This window comes from Gordionus sp. m RMFG-2023, chromosome 1 (assembly GCF_954871325.1).
Source record: "Gordionus sp. m RMFG-2023 chromosome 1, tfGorSpeb1-WG-v2, whole genome shotgun sequence".
Taxonomy (NCBI): domain Eukaryota; kingdom Metazoa; phylum Nematomorpha; class Gordioida; order Chordodea; family Parachordodidae; genus Gordionus; species Gordionus sp. m RMFG-2023.
The window spans coordinates 78651656-78673737 of NC_088775.1; the positions used below are offsets into that span (position 1 = coordinate 78651656).

Genomic DNA, 22082 nt, shown 5'->3' on the forward strand with positions numbered 1-22082 from the left:
TTTTGGTTAAATAAAAAATAATTGCACTTATATTTTTTCATTTTCTCCTGCTTTTGTACCTTTGTCAATATATGTTTATAGTTAGTGATTAAAAATCGCTCCAATTGAGCCGATTCTTTAAAGCGATATCAGTATTTTCTCCAGAGAAATATTTTGCTCATATATGGCCAAAGGTTTGGGCATCTATTAGCTATGGAGGCCTAGACAATACTTTTCTGGATAAAATATGAAGTTGGCCGTTTTTAAAAGCGGCTCAATTAGAGCGATTTTGCATCTAATAATACTCTCACAATTGCTTGAGAGAGTGTTGTTAAACAACTGAGCCGATTTAAAAAAAGACAAATTTTATATTTTAATCATTTGTATCAGCCTCGATTGGCTAATAGAAGTCCAAACCTTTGTAATATTTATGAACAAAATCTTCAAGCTTGCGTAATATTTTTTTTCTGGACAAAATATTAAGTTACTTGTTTTTAAAAATGGACTCAAATTGATTCTTTTCTAGTCAGGAGGATGCGACTAATATTGGCTCATTTGCGATCTCAGTGCATTATTTTATTTTTATTTTAGTTATCTTGCCCTGTCTAACACTCTCTAAATGATTGTATTAAGATTTATAATTATTAAAAATAAACAAAAAAGATCATGAATATATATTTAAGAATCTTTTTGAAGCTTGACTGGCCTCTGCGAAAATGTTTACCCCTATTTATATTAACTTATAACTGTAGTGTATTTTGATTATTAATCAGATACCATACCCTAATTATATAAAGCTTGCCAAATTCATCTCCCTGGTAATATTCTTTTATTCGTGATATACTCATTATTTATATATAAAATTTTTAAATTTTACCTGCTTTATTTCTTCTAAAAAAAATTTACTACTGAAAATGCACTCATACCATGATGATACTTATTATTGATAATATTTTATTCCATTTACCTCCTCAGTTTCACACCTATATCATATTTTTTGTTTTTTTAAACTTAAATACCTCAAGATTTGTGATCTATTGTCATTTATTATTCGCTACTATATGGGATTTGATGAGATTAGTCTTGCAGTCGGTAGTAGTGATTGATAATATAAGAACTTGGTAAGCGGTAGTATTAATTGACAATGTATATTCTAGTCTGGTAGGTGGTAGTATTGATTGAGAATGTATATTTTATTGTTAATTATTTATTTAATCAGAATTCTTTTATATATATTAAAAATTAAAGTTTTTTTAAGACAAAGATTTTATTTGTTTGAATATCATTTTTTAATCAAAGTAAGTATCGTTGATAATATAAAATTTATAATATTTCTTTTTTTCTTCAATAATATATATATTTATATATATAAATACATTCATATATATATATATTTGGTCAATTAAATTAATCGTTCATATTTTAAATTGACCCAAAAAAAAACATTTAAATAATGTAAAGACAAATTGAAATTAACGCTTTAGACAATAAATAAAGAAATATATTATAATAACAGGATTCTTCGCCATTTGTGTTTCCCAGATCCCACCTTCCCCGTCCTTATATAATAAAATTCTATAAATCAAACGAAATGAAATTAAAAAAAAAATGAAAAGACCGATAAATATATATATTATCAATGATATTGTATATAACTAGACCTGTGCGCCGCCGGCAATTTTATTCACGCTGAACAGATCGGCGGCGTGAGCCGGCTAGCCGCCAATTTTTCTTATGGCAGCGGTGCGGCGTGTATAATGTTGTTAAATTATATTTATATATTAAATTATTATTTTTTAAATTTGAATATTAACATTAATATAATAAAACATGAATTGTATTCTATTGCTTTATATAATAGAATAGAGTATATCATTTACATTCATTCATACACCATATTCATTTCGGCTATATTAATTATTTTTATGGATTTGCGCGTTATAAACCACCCTATATACAATTATGAAATAACAACTCTCTCTACTACAAAAATCAAGTTATGTGTGGAAGTACTTTGGAAATCTTATTTTGAAGAATGAGAATAAGAAAAGCACGATAATGCCTGATTATATTTACTGGTGAACCTTGTTTAAAATTGGGGAAAAAAGATGAGGAAGATTCGGATAAAAATAATCCATTTTCACAGTAATTTATTTTAATTTTAGACTTATATTTATATATAATTTATATTTTAGTTATGATATCAAATGTTATAGCAAAAATATAAGTACGAGTAACCTTTCTCGTCACTTAATTAATGTGCATAAAATATCAGAAAAAACTAATAATAATAAATCCATTCAAACTCTAAAAATGTTTCTAAAGCCAACGCCAACATGTAGCAAGAATATTAAAGATAAAAAATTGCTCTTAGGTTAGTATTAATGTTTATTAATATTCATTTTAAATTTTTAACTGGTTTGTTAAATTAATTTTATAAGGCTTTATTTGTTCAAAACAACTAAATTTTTTAGTTTGTTTTGTCAGCTCTTATTTTGAGAACTTTTTAATGTACAAACTTAATATATAATTTATTAAAATAATTATGTAAAACTTTAAAACAACTAAATTTTTAGTTTGTTTATTGTCAGCTCTATTTTGAGATCCAATGCATAAACTTATGTATAATTTAAATTAATAAAATAATTATGTAAAACTTTAAAACAACTAAATTTTTAGTTTGTTTATTGTCAGCTCTATTTTGAGATCCTTTTAATGCATAATTTAAATTTATTAAAATAATTATGTAAAACTTCAACTAAATTTTTAGTTTGTTTATTGTCAGCTCTACTTTGAGATCCTTTTAATGTATAAACTTAATATATAATTTAAATTTATTAAAATAATTATGTAAAACTTTAAAACAACTAAATTTTTAGTTTGTTTATTGTCAGCTCTATTTTGAGAACTTTTTAATGTACAAACTTAATATATAATTTATTAAAACAATTATGTAAAACTTTAAAACAACTAATTTTTTAGTTTGTTAATTGTCAGCTCTATTTTGAGATCCTTTTAATGCATAAACTTAATGTATAATTTAAATTTATTAAAATAATTATGTAAAACTTTAAAAAAACTAAATTTTTAGTTTGTTTATTGTCAGCTCTATTTTGAGATCTTTTTAATGAATAAACTAAAAATATATTTTATATAATTATGTAAAACTTTATTTTGAAAGTTCAAAACTAAATCAAATTTTTTATTTGTTTCTCTTTTTTAAATATCTTTTTTTTTAATAGGGCGAAATTATGTTTTGATGTGCTGCTTAGATTTATTGCCATTCGAAAGCAATAATGGGATGACAGATTTTCTTAAGGTTTAAAATTTAAATAAAATGATTATTAGAAAATAAATTGCCTAAAAAAATAGAAATATAAGATAATTGATTCCTCATCAGAATTGCCTAATAGGACAACTATTAGTCGGGGAGCACTTGATGATGTTTATTGTTCTATAAAGGCTCATGTTTTAAACCTGATTTATGCTGGTCCAAAATTCTGTTCCATTACTTTTGATTTATGGACCGATCATTTCAAGCGGCGAAATTATATTACATTTAGTCTTCATCATTTAGATGAAAATTTTGATTTAAAATATTTTACCCTGACAACCCGAAATGTGACTCAAAAGCATACTGGGGAAACCATATTATCGGAGATTGATGGTATCGAAGAGGAGTTTCATTTAAAAGCCAAAATAATACAAATGGTAACTGATGCAGGGGCAAATGTCAAAAGAAGCGTCAGATTGGGGGATTATGAGCATCATTTATGCTTAGGCCATGGACTACATAATTTGGTTACAGTTGATGGCATAAAAAAAGTTGCCAGAATTGATAATCTCTTTAAAAAAATTAGAGAAATTATTTCAGCCCTCAGATATCGAGTAGCTGATTTGGAATGTGAAATTGAAGATGAGCATCGTAAATGTCAGTCAATTTATGAGACAGGTCATATCTTGGATATTGATGATTCTGATCCATACCTTGATGACCATTTTGATAATGAAGCGGATAATAGAAATGTCATTACACCAACCAATCTATTTAATACAAAAACGTTAAAATTAAATTGCCCCATACCCGCTGGCACAGCATATTAATTATGCTAGAAAGTGTTCGTAGCGTGAACAAAAATCCTATTAATAATGTTTTGAATAAAATAGGAAAACAATGTTTAAAACTTTTTAATAATGAATGGGATATGATTGACGAGCTTTATGCCGTATTAATTCCATTCCGAGTCGGTGGAGTTTCTTTCCTCCCAAAAGGGATCGACTATAAATCTAGGGTTATTAATTCGCAGTGAAATAGAAACCCACATACAGATCAATATATCTGATTCCTCAGATATTATTTGTTTAAAAGAAAATATGCAAAAAAAGCTTGACCATAGGTTTCCCATTACTGAACTTAGTTATTTTATATTTTTATTAATAAAATTATATTTTGAACATTAGATATTAGCGATTCTCATTGATCCCAGATTTCAAAATCTGAAAATTGTGTCAGAATATTTAAATTCAAATTCTACTACATCATTGCAATTTTTAACAAGACATTTAAAACTTTTAGAAAATGATAAAAATGCACAAAATGAAATCCAAGTTGAAAATAATGGGGAGACTTCCAGTTCTTATATCGCCAAAATAGCTCGTAAACATTCCATTCCAGGCAGTGATTATAACAATATAAGTAATTTAGAACAAGAATGCCATATTTTGCTAAGCCAAAATAATATCCCAGAAGAGGATGCATTAACCTTTTGGAAGAAAAAGCAACTGGAACTTCCTAAGCTTGCTAATTTTGCTAGGAAGGTTCTTTGTATACCTCCAACCAGTACACCCAGCTAAATAATTTTTTCCATTGCTGGATTAATACTCAATGCAAAAAGGACTTCTTTATGTCCCACCAATCTTGATAAAAATCTATTTATTAATGATAATTATAATTTAGCTAAATCTGAATTCTGATTTATTATATTTCTTACTTAATATTTTGTTTGCATTCCAAATATATATTTGTTATAATAAAAATCAATAGAATATTACTAATATGTGTTGTTTATGTGACTCTGATCTGAGTGAAAATGCAATTCCTTAGTCTATTTCTGAGAATGAGAAAATACATGAATTTAAATTGAAGTGAGACAGGAAATAATTTAAGAAATAAACTATTTTAACAATGTTAGAAAAGAGCGCCAAATTATAAAAAAATGTAATACATTGATTTATAAATTAAATTGCCGACAATTTAGTAGGCGGCGGCGAAATCGGCGCGCCGCCGAACGCCGATAAAAAATTTAAAAAAACCGTTGCCGTCAATTGAGACATCGGCGCACAGGTCTATATATAACATATAACTAAAAATGTAATGTTAACTATATGAAAAAATAAGACGAAATTCTAAAATAAGAATAAACACAGAAAGAAAACTATCGAATTGGAGAGCTAAATTAAGAATTATAAAATAAAAGAAACACGGAAAGGAAACTACCAAATTAGAAAGCTAAATTAGGAATTCTAGGAAACGTTCTAAAGGACTTTAGTCATATATCTTTTTTAATAAAAATATTAATCATCATAAGTCAAATAATTGATCAAGTTTTATAAAAATTAAAAAAGTCATTCATATCAAAAAAATCTACAATATATATCGATCTCTAATATAAAAATGACTGACATTTTTTTAACTATATACAAAAATAAATAGATAAACAAACAAATATATATATATATATAATGATTGACATTACACTACAAAATGTATCATTTACGACAGTCAACATATAGCTTTATACTTATATTGAAAATATTAATTCGCTGAATTCAATTTAATCAGCTTATAATATAAATATATTTATTGTAAATTTTTTTCAAGATAGTTGTAAGTTCTTTTTGCAACCTCCTGCGAGCCCCATAACTCGGACATAGCTTACTTACAACAAGATAGAATCCTAGTTTTGGTTATAAATTTAATTACAGACAATAAGTGATTCACGAGAAAGTTTAATGATTTCTATAACTAAAGTAGGGGAGGAGACAGCGATCATTTAGTTTTTTAACATAGAATTATTATTAGTTGTATTATTGAACACAATTTTTACTTCTTTGTCTTTATAACCATACCGTTCATTTAACTATGGTACTGAAACTGGTGTTAATCATTAAAAATAATATTAAATAAAACAAATTTATTCTAAATTCTTAAGGCATTATTTTTTAAATTAAAATCCCTATGATATTACAACAATCAATTTTATTAGGTGTACAAAAAATTTCGTTAAACCTTTTCAAGGTAAAATTTTCCTGTTACACTTGTAATAATTGTTAATGTTATAGATTATGGCAAATTGTCACGCAATATTAATAGATAAAGACAAATTTCCAGAGGATTTAAATAATTTGATTGCACATGAAGGATGGCATATTAATGAAAAGAAAGATTCAATATTTAAAGAATATAAATTCAAAAATTTTAATCAAGCTTTCAGTTTTATGACCATGGTAGCTTTGAAGGCTGAAAAAATGGATCATCATCCAGATTGGACAAATATTTATAATACTGTAAATATAAGATTAAACACACATTCTGTGGCAGGACTTTCAGATAAGGATGTCACATTAGCTTCCTTTATAGAAAACGCATATAAAATGCATTTCCAAAAATCATAAGAGAAATCATGGCTCAAAATCTTTTATAGGAAAACTGAATTTTTAATATGTTAAGTGTTTTATTTAATATCTATTATTTATTAAAATTAGCTACTTTTACATAGAAAAATCATTTGTTCACAATATGTATTATATTACTTTTTGAATTAATCCTTATTTTGAAATATATCACTAATTTTCAATTTTATAAAAATTATAGATTAAATTTGTATTTTAAGATATTATTTATATGAAAAGTACAAAATATAATTGTGCAAAAATGAACATAATTAAAATTTAAGAGATATAATTGAATTTATCTTGAAATTTTTTGTTTAAACTATTATCAATGCATGCAAAATTAAATCTGAGCATTAAATTCCATAATCCTGAACCTGGAAAATTTAGGCTGATGAAATTTTTGATCTGGTGGATCTTAATTTGATTCATTAAAACATGCTTCCATCCACCCCATTAGCCTTATATTTTTAACATTCAAAGGAACTCATGCTATGAGTTGAACATTTAAAATGACTCACTTCAAATAATAGTTTTATGATATAAATTAGTGTCCTGAAGGTTGGCCAATCAGTGTAGCCCATGGACCAGTTGTAACATCAAGAAAATATAGACCTAGCTCATGTGTTACATTTTCATCCATTTTTTGATTGACCATTACAATTATAAAATGGATAAGAAAGGCTTTATAATCATATTTTATAATATAAAATTGCTTAAATTGAATATATAACAATAAGATATATAAATTAAAATTTTAGTTTAGGAATTTTTCCATATAAACTTTTTTTGAATTCAGACTATGGGTTGCAACAAGCCAGGCTAGCCCAACCCCTGGTAGTTTTTTTTATTTTTGGTCCCTTCCCCCCCCCAAATCTTACTTTTTGAAGTTTTTCCATATTTTTATGATACAACTGCTTTATTTAAAGTATAGAACAAGGTTTCCACCAAGTAGTGGTGATAAATAATTAAATTTTTAACAGGTTTTGTGCCAAAAAAGGTTACACCAAATTTTTAAGCTAAACTATAATTTACAGTCGATCATGGCTTAAACGTAAAGAATAGCTCAATCTTGAAAAAAATGTACTCTTGCTTAAGGCTTACTGAATTTTTTAGACTGTTAAGATTTAGCCAATTTAACAAAACTACAGTCAGGAAATAGTCCAATTTTAACAAAATATTTTAATGTTTAGATAGCAATGACATTGCTAGCTTTTACAATCCCAGCTGGTAGGCTAGTTTTTTCAAAATGACTTTTTATAGGTATTAAAAAAATAGGGGGCTCAAGTACCTGTGCCCCTCTACTAATGCCACTATTGTTTTAAATTGATAATAGGTAATTTACTTTGAAACAAATAATATATAGGGTACTTGTATTTAGTTCTTTAAGTGTCCTTTACCAACTAATTTTTTATTGATAACTACTGATATTTAAAAAAAATCATTAAGCTTGCTGACAATAAAATATATGAGGGAGAATACATAAGAGGAAACTCCTTTCCAAAATTTACCCTTACCCACCTAAAAAAATTTGTGTACTTCAGTATTAACCCACCCATTATTTGCTTAGAACCCCATTATAAAATTTTTATGCGCCACCATTTATAACATCAAACAATTCTAATTGAACTCTTTCAGGCCTCATGCTTATTTAGGCTAGGAATAACAAAATAATCAGGGGTTTATTGTGAAGGGTACTATGGGAAACTAAACCCCCCAATTTTTTTTTTAATTTATAGCCTTATTTCCATTCGATGAATTTTTTTTTGAGTTTTTATAAGTGTTAAATATGAATCCATTTTCTCCTTTATTTTTATAAAAATTATAATTTTTATAGTCAAAAAAAAATTTATTTCAACATTTTTATTTTCATTATTTTTATATTTTATTATCAACTAAATTAAACAATTTTGATTTCTCTCATTTAAACAATTTTTAAGGATATTATAAAACAATTTCAAGTTAAAAGCTAAAAAAAGTACTGGCTGGAGAAGAAAATCGAAAGGGATGGGGCAGATTTAATGAAAAATTTTCACATTTATTTTTTAATTTTCATCTTATTTCAATGACACAGGCTTGAGTGGACAGCAGAAGTAGACCCATGAAAATATACCATAAACTAAATATTATTGACCCATTAATATCCTAAACATCAACAATTTTTTTTGAAAAAATTCATAACCCCCATAGAAACTATATTGCCTCTGCTTCCTCTTTATTTAAAGAGCTTGATGTTTGATAACAAGTAGTGTTAATAGTTTTTAACCTACTCTAAAAAGGCTAAACCGATTTATTAAGCAAAAACTATCATCTTAGAATTATAGTTAAGTAATTACTATATTTTTAGCCAATGGCTAAACCGAGTTTTTAGCCAAAATCTATCATTTTTGTTTCAGGGGTTTTTAAAAAATATGGCAGCTCAAATTTTAAAACGCCTTAATGTTAAGGAATTTTCTCCGCATGTGACTGTAGATTGAGCCAAATTCAACATTACCCAACTATTTAATATCAAGGTTTTAACAGTAAATTAATTTTTTTAAAAAAAGATACTATTCAAGGTTTAGTGAATTTTTGATTGCTAGGATTGAGCCAATTTAATAATACTACAGACAAGAAATAGTCCATTTTTAACAAAAAATTTGTTTAAAAATTTAAAATAGGTATGTTAGGTGTTAAGATTATACATTCTAAATTAATAGAAATAGTATATTTTTTTGTTATTTGATGTCCTTTTCCAATGAACCATTTTTTAATGATTGACTGATATTTTAAAAAATTATCTAGGAACATGTTGCCAATGATATTTAAATATTTACAGATTTCGTTAGATTCAGGAATTATATTTTTTAAAAATATACCACAAAAAATCCTAAACTATAAGATTAAATAGACCAATCTATATTTTCTCTAAAAAGCATCACACAGTTCCATCTGGTGGCTTTGAAAACGGAAGTAAAATTATTGGAATAAATTTTAATAAAAAATTTTTTTTATTTTAGAAATTCTATCATTATTTAAAAATAGAATTTTCCTAAGAACAGATGCACATTTTGGCGAGAAACAAATAAAAAGAATCTGACAATATTCAAATTAAATAAATACAAAACTTGCAGGGTTTTGATAATATATCGATGAAGATATTCCCAAGAAAATTCTTTAATTACATGTATATTTTATCCTGAAGTACGCCGAGTGTGAAGAGGGCTTTCACTTGGGTGAGTTTAAGAACAAATAATTTGTCAAATTTAACTCATAAATATTAGCTAACTTTCAAATTTTTAGTGTATTCCAGAACCATATGAATGGAAAAGGAATCATTGCAGGGCAAAAAAAACCTTTTTAAAAATATACAGCCCAAAGTAAATGAAATATTTATGAAATTTTTTTATATTATTATATTATATATATTTTAATTTGTATAGATATTGGTGGTATTAAATTTGTGACATTATTTTTAAAATATAATGTACTAAATAATATATTCATAATAAATAAATATATTTTATATAATATCATTTTTTTGATAAGTAAAAAATTGTATAATTTCCAAGGTTTTAAATAGTGTTGTTAAACGGCTCGTTTTGAGCCGATTTTTAAAAACGGCTAACTCAATAGTTCATCTAAATAATATTACGCAAGCTTGAAGATTTTGTTTGTAGAAGGAACAAAGGTTTGGACATCTATTAGCGAAATCTCTATTAGGCAATATTTTTCTGCCTAAAATATTGAGTTAGCCGTTTTTAAAAATCGGCTCAAAACGAGCCGTTTAACAACACTAGTTTTAAACAATACAGATAGCTAGAATTAATCGCTCGGCCTACCAACAAAATAATTCATTTTAATCCTATTTTTTTGGTATTTCTAAACCCTAAGTGGTCCCGATTAAAATTTTTTAATCCTAAGCTGAGTTGCTTGCAGGATTTTACTATCTAACCATATAAAATGCTATGTTTTTATTTTTTATTTGAACTATTTGGAATAACATTATTCATCTGGACGCTGGGTGTGTGCTCGGGGTTTGTGCTCAGAGCTGGTTTGGTCGATTTTTTAGACCCAAACCCCGGATCTGGGTTTTACACAACCAACCAATTAACAACACTACAATACACCACTAACTAGATCTTATAAATGCCAAGATCATAAAAATGTATCATTTCTCTAATATAAATCTGCAGATTCCAAAATAATACTTTCTAAAATGTATTAAAACTAGGGATGTACCGATATTTTTTTATCGAATCGGATCGGGCAGATATTTCGCCCATTTTAAAATATCGGTTAACGGCCAATATTATATTAAAATATAGGTTATCAGTCAATATTATAAAATTTTCCGATCCGATGGCGTGTTTAACAAAAATAAAATTTTCTAAAATTAAAAAAAAAGTTATATCTAAAATCAATCAAAATCCATTTTTATGTATATTTTTTTAAATAATATTAATGATTTAATAAACATTCTGCCATACTGTTATTTTTTTGCTCATTCTGTTTATAAAAGTGTGCAATAATCTTTTCAGAATATGTTTTTAGTGAAGCTCGTGATATTGAGTTACCATTGGCACAACCTCTATTAAATTGGAAATTTGGTATATCTAAAAAGAAATCTTAGATATATTTATGTTAAATATTATTTTAAATTTCATAATATATTTGTTTATTACTTATTATGTATATAGATTAATGTTATTATTTATTATTAATAAAATGATTTATCAATAAAAATATTTTATATACTTTTAAAATAGCAATTGAATTGAATATAAACTATAACTGATCATTATAATATATTTAAATGTTTTATACTAATAAAAAGTATATTAAAAATTAAAACCATTGGCATCTTTACAGAATATAAAATTTGATATGATATCGGATCAGTAATTGACTGATATCAATTTAATATGGGGAATATAGGACCGGCCTCCAAAAAGTGGTATCGGTACACCCCTAATTAAAACCTATAAAATTTTAAAAATATCATCCTTAAATATTTGATATTGATTAGAGATCTGCAAATTTAGGCTTATCCAAAAGTCTTGCCAGCAGGGCACATTTAATAAAAATTTATATTGGGTCAGGCTGAGCAAAAATTTAACAAGCCAATATGGGGAAATTTGCATTTAGAAAATTTTTGGGCCAAACAATTAATACATAGAAAATCATACAGGGCCTTGCAAAACAATTTATATAATAATAAGAGTAACAATTATTTTTTTATCTAAATAATAAATTTATTAAAATAATAAAAAGTCAGAGCTATAAAATAAAGCTCTAGGTTGTAGGTTATAATATTATTTCAAAGGGTATATCATCTGCACATATTTTAAAATAGAATATTTTAGATGCAATTTATATATAAATTTATGCCCTATAAGGATAGCTAAAAATAGAGCAATGAATAAATATATTATTTCATTAAGCTTAAAAGTTCTTGAGATTTTATTCATTTGGAAGAAATAAAAAATAAATATATTTACATTTTTTAAGAGCCTTATTTGTATTTTTAATATATATTTTTCTATATAAAATTTCCACACCAAGAATATAAGCATGTATAACAATCTGTTGCATGTTTTATATTAGCACCACAAGTATCTTTTAGCCAGTCAGTAAATAATTCTTTGTCCTTTTTTAAAACTAAAAATTGTCCCAATAGTACCCATGCCTAATTTAATTAAAAATTCCTGAATTATTATATTAGCAAAAGCTCTATAAATAATATATAAATTTAATTTAATATACAAAAATACATATTAAAGATGATTAAACCTTATCAAATCCTTTATCGCGAAGCCTTTTTCCTAAAACGTCCCCTATACCAGCAATTTCGGTCACTTCTTTCTCATTCATAGGTTCAGATATAAATTCTGAATGTTTTTTAGAAGTTGATGACATATTTTGAAATATTTGTAAAACCTTACCTCAAAAACCTCATTTTATAAATCACTAAAGGAAAAGGTAACGAATAATAACAATGTACAAAAAATTGAATTAAAATGATTAGGCTTAATAAATTAAAGTGTGTTTTAATCAAAATTTTATAATTTTCATTGAATATTTTTGACTTAAAATGGTTTACAATTTAAATTATAACCGCATAATAAATTATTATAAATTTAATATATGTTATAATTCAATAAATTTTTGCATAGAGTTTCGGAACTTATATCGTGATTTCTAGACTTCATTAATTTTATCTAAGAATTATATCGTTTTATATATAAAAAATATATTATAATTTTAATAGACATCTATCCAATTAGAAACAAGATTTTTCACAGAATGACTGATATTCAAAGTGTTGTAGTAAAATTTTTCTTTTTATTCGTTTATAATTTTTTTTTTTAATAAATAGAATAAAGAGAAAGCTGACTTAGCATATACAAGTTTACAACATATATGTCAACTTGATGTTGACTCTACACCTAATATTATTAGAAAAACTGGCATCATATGCACGATAGGTTAATATATAATATATTACTTTACGAATCCCTTTGTAATTATATTGCTATTCTATAAATCCCATTTTAATTGTAACATTATTTTGAATAAAGGCCCATCATCTAGATCAGTTCAAGTTCTTATAGAAATGATTAAAGCTGGAATGAATATTGCAAGGCTTAATTTTTCCCATGGAAATCATGATGTTATATATTTATAATAAATAATATATAGTTAGTTAATTTGTAGTATCATGCAGAAACAATTAAAAATATAAGAGAAGCTATAAATACTTTTAAACCTAAAGTTCCAGTAGCAATTGCATTAGATATAAAGGGCCCTAAAATTAGGACAGGAATCTTAGAAGTTTATTCAAAGTTTTTATTAATTTCCTACATATTATAAATAGCCTAATATAGAAGAAATTGAATTAAAAGAAGGAAAACAATTAAGATTGACAGTTGATAAAACCTATTCCAAAAAATGTAACTCGGATTTACTGTATATTGATTATCCAAAGTTAATAACTTCTGTCTATAAGGGAAATAAAATATTTATCGATGATGGTTTAATATCACTATCAGTTCAAGACATAGGTATTACAAATATATGATCATATTTTGGTATAACATTTTTTAAGAAAATATCATTTATTAAATCTCTAAGTTTATTATATCCAATATTCTTAAAAATATTTTTAATGAGTTGCCTGGCCTATGAAATTTTTCACCTGGCCCTGCTTGCAGACTGATCTATATAGATCACTATTGTCTAAATTATTGTATAAATACCTTTATTGATCAACAGAAAGAGATCTATCATTAAAAAGAGTCTTTGCCAGATTTTTGTATTAGAGATTTGTGTAGTTCAGCTGAAAGCATATCCCAAAACTGACTATCATAGGCTTTGAAAATGATGTAATAATCTTTAAAATTGTTTATTAGTTATAAAAACATTATTAATAAGGGAGTGGGGGAATATGCCTTAAATAGTGAAAAAATATTGCACTTTATTTAAGCTAGTTTTTTTAAAATCTATTTTACCTATGATATATAAGCTTATCTCTAAAAAATTCATACATAATGGTAATAATAATTTTCTTTAAAATTTTATTAAATTGACGCCACATTTTTCTGTATAAATAGATATGTGCTAACAAAACTACCGAAGGCCAGTGAGAGTTTTACGAATCTATCATTAAATTTTTAATATAAAAAAATTGTAATAATTTTTGTAAAGAGTGTCTAAAATAAAGCAAAATTTCCTTAAAGACTATTGCATTTACAACAAGCATTGATTTTAAATGTGTATCAAAAATTATATTTATTTAATATTTTTTTAAAAAAAATTAGTTAAAATTTGCACCGTTTTTGCTTTAAAAAGCTCGTATTTTAAAAATTATTTGATATAAATGCAAAAAAACAAGTTCAATATATAATAGGATACTAACAAGAAAACTAAATCATTCTATGGTTTTTTTGTAGTAATAATTTATAAAGCTATCAAATGTTGTTATGCTCCAATATACCATTAGTAATATCAAGAATATTATGTTCTATACAATGGTGTATTACTTAAAAACTTGGTGGGAGGGGCCTAGCTACGATTAGCTGATTGAAGAGGGAGATTGATGTTTTAATATGTTTGGATAATAATACATTTTTATTATCATGAATTTTAAATGTAAATTGGTGAAACTTAGTAAGTTTTTCCAATTTGATAGGTTTCCAAGATTGTTTACTGTTATTAGGATTAACTTGTTGAAGGAATTGCGAGCACCCTGTGGTATACGGGATATGGTGGGAAAGTTGGGTAGGGATAAAAAATCATTAGCCCATGATTGTATTGTTGAGAGTTTGTTGGCTGGGAGGCTAGTGGGTAGCAACAATAGGATAGGGAGAACTTGCTAAATATAATAGACTGAATGGAGGAGGATCTATAGGCGTTATACATGGTATGAACCTCGGCATCTAGAGGATGGGGGGATTGTGAATTTGAAACTTCCTAGCTTTGGTTTTGTTTATAGATTTATTGCATAAGGGACATATATCATGTATTTGAATTTTTATTTGCCAATCCTCTTATCAAAAAATAGTAAGAATTTTGGGTCATTAAAATGGGAAATAAAATTTGATATATATTTAAAATTTGGAATGATAACTTATGCAGGATATATATTGTATAAGGAGAGGTATCAAAGGTAGACAAATATACAAATTAGGTATGATGTAGGCAAGGATAATCATTTAAAAAAACTGTTTAGGAATCTGTGGAATAGTAGATCCAATGTTGAATGTTATTTGGGATAATTTAAATCTGGAATTAAATTTTTAATGTGGATTAATTCCCTGGTTGAGGTATTAGTGCATGAAATGGAATCATTTGGAATTGAAATCAAAGGTGGTAAAAAGGTGCTTGGTATAATGTTGAGATTTATTTGTTCCAATAAGGTAGCTGGAGGTTTATTGATACCTGGGCACATAGCATCTAGTTAAATGAGATTATTATTTTTATTTTTAGCATGTATTGACCTATAACAGTATAAACAGTTTTCCATTTGATAAGGGTCTCGTTGTAAAAAGAATATCATTGTAAATAGGAGTTATTATTATATAAATTTTGATCTTTAAAATTCAATGTGCACATTACAACTGAGATCACGTTTTAAAGAGAGATTATTATATTTAGTACGATTTGATCAATAACAGAATGAAAAGTTTTTCAATTTGATAAGAATTTTGTTGTCTCTGGTGATTCCTCTTGATCTTATCATCATAATAGTATTTGGATCATGTGACTGTAATATCTTTTATTTATCTTATATTTAATACTAATAAATTATATAACAACTTCTAGCGAAAATCATTTATTTTTAAAAAAAAAAGAATATTTCGTTCCTGTAGTGTTGTTAAATCGGCTAATTCCTAACCGTCGAAAAAATTACCTATAGGCTAGAGTATTTTTGAGATTTCCTTTATGTTTAGAACTTGATCGAGGCTAAGATGATAGTATTCGCTTAAAAATTTCGGTTTAGTATTTTTAGAGTTGGCTCAAAATCTGTGGAGATAATTATTCACTACTTGTTGGTGAGCCTCATTCTATACTTTAGATAAGGCAGAGGCGGCGACAACTCATAAAATTTATATGAAAATAATGGAAATAAAAATATTGAAAAATAAAACTTTTTGCTTCTCCATTTTTTCTATGTGGCTAAAAAAAATAAAAAAAAATTCCTAGACACCTTCGCAACGCTCCCCTGGTTCTATATTCGGTTTATCAGAATTTCCAGGATTTTTTAATATTTACTAATTTGGGGTAAAAATAAAGCAGGTATCTACCAAACCCATCCATTACACCTGTATTATCCTTTAATATTTACCGAATTTGAAACGCTAAATTGTCACTCTAACCTGAACCGAAACTTATAAAAGGTCAGTAAACCAAGTGTGAGCCTTTTAATATCTTAATTGTTTTAAAGATTATTATCGATCAATTTTGGTTCGCCAATATCAGATCCATTTTTAGAATAAATGTTTATATTATAGTTAATACTGTTTATTATATACATTTTTATGTGGATAAATATATTAGCTTTAATGATATAATTTAGAAAAATGTGTTTCTTTATATTTATATAATCTAATAAGTTTTTATGTGAACGGGTTCGTTTAGGTTTTTGATAATTAAAACCTAACCGATGTTATCATTTTTTACGAACCTAAACTATAACCCGTTATTTTGAACTGATACTCGTTGCCGTTCGGATTTCACTATTAAAATTATCTTTTTGCACTTATCTCTTTTTGAAAAATAGCGGGGACGCGTTACTAGTGCTATAGTATTGGCGCTACTAGACCAGAATGAATGGATTTGTCCAATAGGGATTGCCATATCTATCATTAATAGATAATTTTTATTGGTTTTCTTTACAGTGGCATCGATAGTTCCTATGCTACTTTAGGCATGCAAAAAAAACAGTAAATTTTTATAGACTTAGGCGTTCTCACAAAGTATATTAATCACTTATGAAAATTTTTAAAAAATTTGTCAAGAAAAATCCAAAACTGTGAATCCAATTACTAATATTTTATTGGGGTTTTAAAAATTTAATAAATTTCATTTTGAAATATTTAATTGAAATTTCCTAACCTGAATTAAACCCATTTCGAATCCGCTAATGAACTCTAACGAACGGAGCCGAATCTGGCCAATATTTTATACGGGGTTAAGTTGTGTTCCAAATTAATCTGTTTTTATGTTTTTACAAGCTTAACCAGCTTGTTATAGGCTTATTTTTCCATGCAAAAAATTTTTTTTTTGATATTATTCTATGGCATTTGTTACTTTGATAATATAAACTGTCTCCGCGAGGGTGATTCTTTAGAATTCATATTAAGAACTGGTTAAACTTGTGACAGTATTTGTAAATTGATTTAGATTTATTTTTTTAAAATGCTTCAAAATCTTAATTCATTACAGGCGAGGATTACGCTCAATGCATTGTTGAAAATGGCGGTAGAATTGGAAGTTTCAAAGGAGTTAACTTGCCCGGTGTCTCTGTCGATTTACCACCCTTATCCGAGAAGGATATAAGCGATATTCATTTCGGGATCGAGAATGACGTAATTAATTTAACATAAATAAGGCATAATTTATATACATGTCTCTTTCTTAGGAAAAAAGAAAGAAAGAATTATTACCGTGAAAAGGGCGGATCTTGCTTTTGAATTTATTAAATTGTATAGATTAGCTCAGGGTATTCCTAGAGAAATACACTAGAGTTTGCATTTAAATTAAATCTATTATACGCCTTTTTAGTCATTTTGAAGCTAGAATTAATAACATTGTTTACTTTTTTCCGACGTCCTCATTGCCAGACTCCTAAACCTTTTATTTCACTCTTTTATCGAACATGATTTACAAGGAACTAAAATTATTACTCTTTCATCCAAAATAATTTTTTTTACAGGGAACTGGTATTTATTTAGAAACTCTAAATTATATTGCATTTTAACAAAATTCAAAGGTGGATATGGTATTCGCCTCGTTTGTGCGGGACGCCAACGGCGTTAAAGAAGTTCGTAAAGCATTAGGAGATACCGGTAAAAAGATTCTCGTTATATCTAAAGTCGAATCTCATCAAGGCCTTAAACAGTTTATATTATATTATATATTTATTCTTTATAAATCATTCCATACAAAATAAACGTTATATTTTAAAAAGATAGGTAGTTCTTCATGCATTTTCTAATGAAAAAAGTAAATAAATAAACATTTCAATTTAGAATTTATCTTATAAGGAGGTTGGATGAGAGGTTAATGGAAATGTGCATGTATGAGACTCTTTTGGATAATATTACACTAATTTTCGACCAAGAATGCATCGCTTAATTCAAGCATGAGGAACTAATTATCAATTCATATGAAAATCTTAATCTAATTTTATTTAAATTTTTTAATCTAACACCATTAATAAGTATCGATGAGATCATAAAGGAATCGGACGGAGTAATGGTGGCTAGGGGGGATATGGGAATCGAGATCCCTCCTGAAAAAGTATTTTTGGCCCAGAAAATGATTATCGGTCGGTGTAATTTAGCTGGAAAATCGTGCATTTGTGCCACTCAAGTTTATTTAATTCTTCGATCTTTTTTTCTAAATTATAGCTTTGATCAATCGATAATAATTTTTTAATATATATTCATATTAATCATTTGCAAATCCTCTATCACCTTTTTCACCTCATTTAGAAAATAGATTGATTGAAGATCAATTATCACTTACTTGGTTATGTTTTAAGTTTGAGGATTTACTATTTTGATTCATAATGACACAAATCCTTCCTTATTTTATTAGAAGATAGTATTGATCATGCCCACTGGGAACCTCTCAATTAACCTCCGGACTAAATTATAACCATTAAAAAAATTTAATGTTTTGTAAATAATCAAATTATTATTTAAAAAATTGCCAATAACATTTAATTCATTAAAGATGCTAGAGAGTATGATAGCAAACCCCAGACCCACCCGCGCAGAAGTGAGCGATGTAGCTAACGCTGTGTTGGATGGAGCCGATTGCACAATGCTGAGTGGTGAAACGGCAAAAGGAAAATATCCCGTCTTATCTATCAATATCATGGCCAGGGTATCACACTTGACATAATTTTAGCGTCATCATTTCTTCCAAATTTTTATTAAATAGATCAAAAATAAATGCAATCTATAATATTCTGTATGGTATATAAATTGACGAATAATTAACTTTAAATTGTGAATTTATTCCCTTTAAAAATTATCAATTTATAAGTAGTTTGATTCTATATGCAGACAAAGTTTTTATTATGGAAACATTGTAAAAATAAATATTTTTAACATATGTATGGAACACTAAATAAATTTTTACCTCTAAATTATTATTTCTTATATTCTAATTTTTAAACTGTATAAATGTGTAAGATATCCCTTGAAGCCGAAGCTGCCTTATTTCATAAACAATTTTTCCAGTCTATCGTGGAAGAAACTAAGACACCTGTCGCTACAGTCGAAGGTATTTCTATAGCTGCAGTAGAGGCTTCCTTCAAATCTAACGCTAAATGCATTATAACCCTGACACAAACAGGAAGGTTGCCCAAACTATTGTTTATAGATAACATCCCGTCACTTGAGAATTGGCCTCTTCTTCTATTTAAGCATTTTTTAAAGATATTATCTATAGTCAAAGTTTGAACTTCAAGACTGTTTACATTGATAGATGTAAAAGTATTATCACAAATAATTTAAATTTTAACATAAAATGATCATTTTCTAATGTAAAAATTTTGAAAAGGTCGAAAGAGCACTCCAATACTCACGCAACGATATAGTTTGTTTTTTTTAGCGTTTTTGATAATTTAATTATTTAGAACCAATTAAGTTTTTTTATAATATATTTTTTTAAAATATGAAATAATACCTTTTGGCGTGATAAATTGATCACTCGATCTTCATGGGTCACAATACATGTTTTAAGTTAATCATTACTTAAATGTAACTTTTTTTAAAATAAAATAAATTAGGACTGCTACTGCATTATCGAAATTTAGGCCAAAATGCGTTATATACGCTGTTACTCGTTCATGGAAGGTGTGCGTTCAATTACATCTTTATAGAGGAATAATACCAATATTTTGCCAAGGTATGCATACCCAATAATATCATTGTAATATTATATATTTTAATGAGTTTAATAAATTATCTTTGTGTTCTATTTTATTAAAATTATCGTTTAATAGATCCCCCCTTAAAAGATTGGTGTTCCGACGTTGATCACAGAGTTAAATTAGCTGTCAATCATTGCAAAGATTCTAAAGTCTTAAAAACCGGTGATACCATGATTTTAGTTACGGGTTGGAAAGAGGGTTCCGGGTTTACCAACACTATGCGCATAGTCCCAGTGGATTGAAATCGTTTTTTCTATGAATCTCCTTTTATCATCATTTTTTATATGCATTTTGGTTCAATCATCGCTAATCAATATTTTTTATGATTCATGACCCCATCTCAGTATTAATATTTTTTTATACAGTATTTCAAACATTTTTTTTCATATAACCAAACTAGAGAAAATAGGTGACTAAAATTTGCCTGCTCAAAATGAGACATTTTTTAACAATTAATCTACAGAAATGATAATTGGTTAATTATATATTTATTTTTATCTACGAATGATATTTATAGAAAATTTTATTTATTTATTGTTTAATGATTTTTTATTTATAATGACATTTAAAATAAGCATAATAGTTATTGAATTTCACACCATCATATACTTTATTATTCGTCACATTAGCTCAATTTTATATACAATTTTTCTAATATATTATACTATATTTGATACTAATTTTTATCGATTATAATGATTACTTTTTTACATTTCAATAAAATCTTCCCATGTAAATAGTGTAATAACATTAATCATATGCAGATTAAGAGTAGCTAAGGAGCCAAAGGAAATGATTTGATTTCAGTCCAATATAATGCCGTTTCTTTTACTACAGTACCACTAAATAATGAGTTTTTTTAAACAAAATAAATTTTTATAGAATTTGTTCCTTATTAATAAGATTAGCCTTTCTAAATCTATATTTTTATACATTTGCAATTTTTAAATATTATTCTGTTTTAAAATCTACTTGAATTCAAACAATTTCGATAAGTAAGTATGTTAGATAAATAATATACAGTAGCCCAACTAGACTCATATCAACAGGAGGGTGGATGTTCGCGAGGAGCAAAATATTTTGATTAAAAATATTTCAAAAAACTGACTATTTTGTTGCCCAAATAAAATTGTATATCAATAGAAGACTTAAATTTTTTTAAAATTTGGTTATAGTTTTTTTAATTCATGTATTTAAAAATTGCAACTTCTAGGTCTTTATTTAAAAATTTTAAGTTGAAATGGGACAATTAAAAACAGCAGATTTTTTAATAGTTGGCAATGGTGATCTCTGGTCTTTCAATATTTTAGTTTTCTTTTTCAATAGCTGCCTTTGATCTTAATAAAGGCCACAAATTTTTTTCTATTTTACAATAATTGCTCTCAATTTAATTTTCAGAGTACCAAGTCATAGTCAATCCAAATGATAAAAATATACTCTATCCTGGAAAAAACCCTAAACTCTGTTTGAAAATTCAATTAACATTTTTTTAAGAATATGCTTAACGTTTTTCAGGAATCAGAAGTAAATTGTAATAGAAATAAAATAAATTTATAAGTCACAAACTAAGTATGCCATATTGGGATATGAAATCCTTGGGATTCAAAATCTCTTAATTTTATATTCTTATTTACTGAGGTAGATTTTATAAATATGATTTGACCTGAAATACATTCCAGTATGGGTTAGAATACCTACCCTATAAATTTTAGACAATTTTTATGTGTATTTTTTCTAATTTATAGGAAAATCCATATAAATTTTCAAATCCCAATACAACATA

General features: G+C 26.5%; 2 protein-coding genes across 2 annotated transcripts; both read left to right on the forward strand.

Moving 5' to 3' along the window:
- The first annotated feature begins 1904 nt into the window (after positions 1 to 1904).
- Positions 1905 to 4083, forward strand: LOC135930770 (uncharacterized). Its single transcript, XM_065467557.1, has 4 exons — positions 1905 to 1975; positions 2175 to 2353; positions 3222 to 3298; positions 3352 to 4083. The coding sequence occupies exons 1-4, from the start codon at positions 1905 to 1907 to the stop codon at positions 4081 to 4083; spliced, it is 1059 nt and encodes a 352-aa protein (XP_065323629.1).
- An 8828-nt stretch (positions 4084 to 12911) lies between these two features.
- On the forward strand, positions 12912 to 20912 carry LOC135922436 (pyruvate kinase PKM-like). The gene is made up of 12 exons (XM_065456811.1): positions 12912 to 12960; positions 13010 to 13118; positions 13212 to 13303; positions 13348 to 13464; positions 13508 to 13694; positions 17578 to 17720; positions 18125 to 18252; positions 18576 to 18726; positions 19093 to 19245; positions 19557 to 19723; positions 20156 to 20274; positions 20372 to 20912. The coding sequence occupies exons 1-12, from the start codon at positions 12937 to 12939 to the stop codon at positions 20539 to 20541; spliced, it is 1560 nt and encodes a 519-aa protein (XP_065312883.1). The 5' UTR covers positions 12912 to 12936; the 3' UTR covers positions 20542 to 20912.
- Positions 20913 to 22082: the final 1170 nt, after the last annotated feature.

What these genes read in the sequence shown, in the direction of transcription:
- LOC135930770 (XM_065467557.1), top strand. Translation starts at nt 1,905, where the DNA reads ATGGATTTGCGCGTTATAAACCACCCTATATACAATTATGAAATAACA. An exon ending in AGATAAAAAATTGCTCTTAG is followed by an intron (nt 2,354 to 3,221) that starts GTTAGTATTAAT and finishes TTTTTTTAATAG; the next exon opens with GGCGAAATTATGTTTTGATG. An exon ending in GGATGACAGATTTTCTTAAG is followed by an intron (nt 3,299 to 3,351) that starts GTTTAAAATTTA and finishes CTAAAAAAATAG; the next exon opens with AAATATAAGATAATTGATTC.
- LOC135922436 (XM_065456811.1), top strand. Translation starts at nt 12,937, where the DNA reads ATGACTGATATTCAAAGTGTTGTA. An exon ending in TTTCCCATGGAAATCATGAT is followed by an intron (nt 13,304 to 13,347) that starts GTTATATATTTA and finishes GTTAATTTGTAG; the next exon opens with TATCATGCAGAAACAATTAA. An exon ending in CGTGCATTTGTGCCACTCAA is followed by an intron (nt 18,727 to 19,092) that starts GTTTATTTAATT and finishes AATTCATTAAAG; the next exon opens with ATGCTAGAGAGTATGATAGC.